The 6,071-nt window shown below is 43.1% G+C and overlaps 1 protein-coding gene across 1 annotated transcript; it reads left to right on the top strand.

Annotated features, from left to right (window-relative positions):
- Positions 1-560: 560 nt before the first annotated feature.
- On the top strand, positions 561-5,254 carry LOC131106173 (single-strand selective monofunctional uracil DNA glycosylase). The gene is made up of 2 exons (XM_058054986.2): positions 561-1,011; positions 2,425-5,254. The coding sequence occupies exons 1-2, from the start codon at positions 712-714 to the stop codon at positions 2,953-2,955; spliced, it is 831 nt and encodes a 276-aa protein (XP_057910969.2). The 5' UTR covers positions 561-711; the 3' UTR covers positions 2,956-5,254.
- Positions 5,255-6,071: the final 817 nt, after the last annotated feature.

Here is a 6,071-nt window from a genome sequence, read left to right as displayed (position 1 = left end):
ATGATGCCTACTCGTGGAGATTCGAACCAGGGGATTCCGCTCCAAGATCTAGAACACGACTACAACACGACTGTTGTCTGATTATTGGAATTGCTGTTTTCTCTTTCTGTAGCACGAATGTTCTGACATGTGATTAATTATATCTAAAGTTTACTCCAAAGGTAGGAATGTTACTGGAAATATATAAACTATCAACATTGGGTGAAAATAAAACACCTTACCACTCACCTTACATCTTCCTATTCGTAACATTTAAGATTATCTATTATGGCCCAGCTGCTATTTTACTGACTTATTTTGAAGGATTTGCGGCAACAGGATGGGTAGTTGTGCTGCTCCGGCCAAACCGGAGAGTATTTTTTTCATGAGCTGCAAAATACCGGAAACTATATTAAAACAGGAAGGCGAGCTGAACGAACGGTAAGATACGATCGCTTCCGGGTGAAAACGGCGGGTTTGACATAAACCGCTCTCGCTGCAGCAAAACAAAGCCAATGAGAGCCAATGAACGCAGCATGAACTGTAGTATACATTCCAGGCCACAGGTGGCGGTATTGCGCCAGCCTTTGGTTGATACTTGGTTGTCCGGTTTGGTCGTCCGTAAAACAAGAAGGTAACAGGAAAGAGACAAAACAAACGCTCCAAATGACAACAGAGTCAGCTATTAAAATCACTATAATAATTTTTACGTAATTTTACTTGTATCAAAATATGTTAAATGGAAACATAACACCAGGAGGTGATGGAGACGAGAAGAAATCAGAGGAAAACATAACGAAACTTGTCCCGCAACCGAACTCGACGCCGTCTTGTAGGTTCTTGCAGCTGGAGCTGGAGCTCAATGCTCACCTCCGTGGGCTCACATTCAGCGAGCCTGTCCGCTACGTGTACAACCCACTGGAGTACGCGTGGGAAACACATCGCTGCTACGTAAACAAATACTGTCAGGCGGGCCAGAAGTTCTTGTTTTTAGGCATGAATCCTGGACCTTTCGGCATGGCGCAGACAGGGGTGAGTTGTGGCACTCACACGCTTTGTTAGTCATATGTGTGCAAACCTACTACCTAATTATATGCAACTGTTGTCATATTTCATACCATACATTAAAAAACAAGTGCAGATGAATATATGCTTAGCCACTGACACAAAAACAGCAAATCAAATCAACTTTATTTGTAGAGCACTTTTCCTGCAAAGACATGGAATTAAAAACAATTACCACAATTAAAAGGAAAAACAATTACAAAGAAAGCCCCTCCCTCCCACCCTCCATACTAGACACGCGCACACACACCGACACACACCCACACACTCACACACAATAGGGTTAGTTAGGGTTAAATTTGTGCAATATCTAATAATATATAGTGAAACCTCGGTTTTTGACAAAATGTCGTCCGTTTCTTACAGCCACGTCCATATTAGGAAGTCCGCTCCTCTGTGACATCACAAAGGAGCAGTTTTACCATGCTTTTTGAAACCAAGCGTTTTGAGCCATCCCAAAATTCTTTCAGGGGCTCACTTCCAAATGCGAAAATCTCATTATCTGAAACATTGGCATGGTTCAACATGAGAATACAACATTCTAACTACATTTGTAGTTCAGAAAAGTGGAAAAAGCATAATAGGTTCCCTTTCAAGATAAAATAATGTAATGTTTATAAATGTATCAAGTACAGTAAAGTCTCGTTATATCGATATTCTCGGGAGTCGGAAAAAATACCGATATAACCGGACTATCCATAGATCCGATCCTGCGCCGAACTGCATTAAAAGTTGGCGGATCTTTGATATGGCATGTAATTTTCTCCTTGAGTTCATGGATTGCGTATCTAGCATGCTTTTGTACTACAATACATTTTGTACTACAGTAAATAAAAATAAACTTACGCTGTAGTGATTACCGGTTACCGGGACATAATTCACCCCGGAACTATCGATAGGGAAGGTGTTACCACCCGGAGGGGTAGGCGCGAGGGACGGGTGTTTTCCGCTGTGTGTGCTGCACTCTGGTGGTGGAAGTGTGAAAAATAAAGTTGACTGTAAGCAGCCGTTGGCCGTGTTCTTTTTTGGTATTGAAATCCTTAAGCAAAGATTGATTTAAGCTGCTTTTGTATCGATATAAGCAGACCAAATTGGCTGGCGGGAGATGAAAAGGGCATCCTAGTAATTGGATTATCATAATAACCGTGTATCATACTAACGGAGCTAATTATATCATAAAAGACTAGAAATTTGCCGGGAAATGAAAATAGTATCGCAATAAGTAGTAATTCGTTTTAACCGATATCGATATAACGAGACTTTACTGTAATACACAAATCTAATAAGTCAATATACTACTGTATGAATAATAAATTCACGTGAATGAATAATAAATATACTGTTGAATAATGTGTATAGTGTATGTCTCATGTCTCCAAGGTACCGTTTGGGGAGGTACGCTCAGTTGTTGACTGGCTGAAGATCACAGGCGCAGTCGGTCATCCCGACAACGAGCACCCAAAGCGCCGCATCAGCGGTCTGACCTGCACCCAGAGCGAGGTGAGCGGCGCACGTTTCTGGGGCTTCTTCAGAAAGTTGTGCGGCGAACCGACTGCATTTTTTCGCCACTGCTTCGTGCACAACCTTTGCCCTCTCATTTTCATGAGCGGCAGCGGGAAGAATATGACGCCGCCCGAGCTTCCTGCCCACGAGCGACAGGAACTCCTCCGCTTGTGTGACATTGCATTGTGTCAAATCGTGGAGGCCCTGGGCGTCTCCATGGTGATTGGTGTCGGCAGGGTGGCGGAACAGCGGGCGCGCCGGGCTCTTTGTGCCGCAGGTATTGAGGTGCGAGTTGAGGGGATCATGCATCCGTCCCCCAGAAACCCTCTGGCCAATAAGGGCTGGGAGAGTGTGGCTAAAGCTAAGCTAGGAGAACTGGGTGTCCTCTCATTGCTTAGCAACACATGACGAGACCTTACATCCTTTGACCCAATGAAGCTCTCAAGAGACTTGGAAAATATTTTGAGTATTTCCCAACCATTTTATTAGGGACCCACTTTCCTTAGGTCAAACTAATTTGATTTGGTTTTCATCTAATTGTTTTTATACAGCACCAATCACAACATAAGAAATGTGAAGTGCTCACAACACAAAATCACATTTTAATCTTGTTATTTACTCCGTGAAAAATAACACCAATTTGAAAGGTAGGATTTTTTTCCACATGGTATTATGCAATATGTTACTTTGTAGTAGAAAACCATTCAAATTCTATGTGTAATAATTTTTAAAAATATGCTAGACCATATGGTTGATTTGTCACTTTATGGTGTCTTCTTCTTTCTCTTTGGGCTTTTCCCTTCAGGGGTCGCCACAGCAAATCAATCTCCTATCTGCATCTGTCTCTCTCACACCAACTACCCTCATGTCCTCCTTCACTACATCTATAAACCTCCTCTTTGGTCTTCCCTACACCTCCTACCTGGCAGCCTTCTTCTACCAATATATTCACTATCTCTCCTCTGGATATGTCCTAACCATCAGTCTGGCCTCTCTGACTTTATCTCCAAGGCTTCTAACATGTAATATCCCACTGATGGATTAGTTCCTGATCTTATCCATCCTGGTCACTCCCAATGAGAACCTCAGCATCCTCAACTCTGCCCCCTCCGGTTCTGCTTCCTTTCTTTTCCTCTGTGGCACGGTCTCTAGACCAAACAACATGGCTGGTCTCACCACAGTTTTGTATACCTTTCCTTTCATTTTAGCTGAAACTCTTCACATCACACATCTCGCCTGACACTTTTCTCCACCCGTTCCATCCTGCCTGCAGGCTTCTTCACCTCCTTTTCACAATCTCCATTGTTCTGAATTGTCCTGCAACTTCTGTATCTCTTCTCCCTGTAACCTCACTCTCCCACTTGGGTCCCTCTCATTCACACACATATACTTCGTCTTACTGCGGCTAATCTTCATTCCTCTCCTTTCCAGGGCAAACCTCCACTCTTCTAGCATCTCCTCCACCTGTTCCCTACTCTCACTACAAATCCCAATTTCATCTGCAAACATCATAGTCCATTGAGATTCTTGTCTAACCTCATCTCTCAGCCTGTCCATCACCATAGCAAAAAAGAAGGGGTTCAGAGCTGATCCCTGATGCGTCCCACCTCCACCTGGAACTCATCTGTCACACCTACAGCACATCCGTAGTACTCTTTTTGGCATGAAACCATACTGCTGCTCACAGATGCTGACTTCCGCCCTTAGTCTCGCTTCAACTACTCTTTCCCATAACTTCATTGTATGGCTCATTAGCTTTATACCTCCGTAGTTGCCACAGCTCTGCACATCACCCCTTGTTCTTAAAAATGGCCACCAACACACTTCTCCTCCATTCCTGAGGCATCTTCTCACCACCTAAGATCCTATTGAACAACCCAGTCAGGAACTCTACTGCTACCTCTCCTAGACACTTCTGTACCTCCACAGGTAGACCATCAGGACCAAGCGCCTTCCCACTCTCCATCCTTTTTAATGCTCTTCTACTTCCCTTTTACCGATCTTTGCTACTTCCTGGTCCACAGCAGACACCTCTTCTACTTCCTTCTCTCTCCTTTTCCTCATTCATCAACTCTTTAAAATACTCTTTCCATCTTCCCATCACAATACTGGCATCTTCAGTCCACTTCCATTCCTATCCTTGACCACCGTAAAACTGCTGCACGTCCTTCCCATCACGTCCTCCCCCGAGTAAACATTTGTAAATCATAATTATCACAACTAATTCCTTTGAAACTAAATGACTCAAGCTAGAGTGATGACATCACTACTGATAATACAGGTTGTTAGATAAAATGTCATATTTGCAAGTACTGGTGGGTGCCAAGACATTCTCCCATCCAAGATCACGCATTCCTCTGGCTTATGCACCATGAAATCCTCAAGACTCAGATGCAGATCTGAGTGATGGTATGAGGACCCAATAATAAAGGATCAGGCCACACAAACAGATGATACTGGTGACATTTCTTCCTGAATCACTGGATGAATCAACTGTGACTTTCTACTGTATCAAAGGGTTCCTCCATGTTCTATGTGTCATATGTGTTTTTTGGTAAGGCAGTTAAAGCTTTAAGCATGTTGGAATACCTCAGTGATTTACGTTTTGTATTACTTACAAAAGGCAAAACACACAACATATATACTGTATATAAACTGTTTACATTATATTGTCCTTTTTTGAATTAAATTTTACCAATTGTGTGTATTTCTCCTACTTGTACTTTGTACTGTTGATGCTGTTGATCTATAAATTAATATTCACAACATTCTGATTTAATGTCTATGGTGCAAACTGCTCTTTTGTGATGTCACAGAGGAGCGTGCTTCCTTATGGGCGTGGCTGTAGGCCAGATACGCTCTCTGCCCTCCGCCAAGCTCTACTTATGTGTTAAGGTTGCTAGCAATTGCTCATAAAAGTGTTTCTTTGGATGCAATGGAAAGCCACGTTTCTTTCCAATTCCTAAAGACGCCACCATCAGGCACAAGTGGTTGGAGTTCCTGATTCCCTACCAGCAAAAGAAATGCATTTTAATTTTACACTGGCCACTATGCAGCTGAACTAGCCCACAAACTTGCTGAAGCCTGACACCTCTCCAACGTCACTTGGTCGTGTAGAAGAGTCAGAAGGGCAAGCAGTAAATAACAATTTATCAGTGTCCTAACTTCAGGATCAAACACATATGGCTGTATGTTTAAAGCAGACATTTTAAAAAGATAAATCACCGTTTATTATCAACTTCTATAACTCGTAAAGTTGCGTTCGCTCCTAGAAGCACAAACCGGAAGTCCTCCTAAGCACTCGGGAGTGTGACCAACCACACTGGAGTGGGCATGCCTGGAGGCGGGCCGTGGGTGGAATACATTAAAACAGGCCGTTTTTAGGGGTAGTACGAAATCCAAAGAAAAACAGCTGAATAGGTGCAGATTCCGGAAGAACTAGAAAGCTTTCTGTGCTGGTTATCATGTGGAGCTGCTCCTTAGGAGTCCACAGCTAACATAATAGGGCCCCCTTAGGCTGCACA

The sequence above is a fragment of the Doryrhamphus excisus genome, linkage group LG18 (genome assembly GCF_037039965.1).
Source record: "Doryrhamphus excisus strain RoL-2023G ecotype Guam linkage group LG18, RoL_Dexc_Guam_v1.1, whole genome shotgun sequence".
NCBI classification, from domain to species: domain Eukaryota; kingdom Metazoa; phylum Chordata; class Actinopteri; order Syngnathiformes; family Syngnathidae; genus Doryrhamphus; species Doryrhamphus excisus.
Note: the sequence above shows the minus strand (reverse complement) of the source record. Positions and strands in the feature narration are given on the sequence as shown.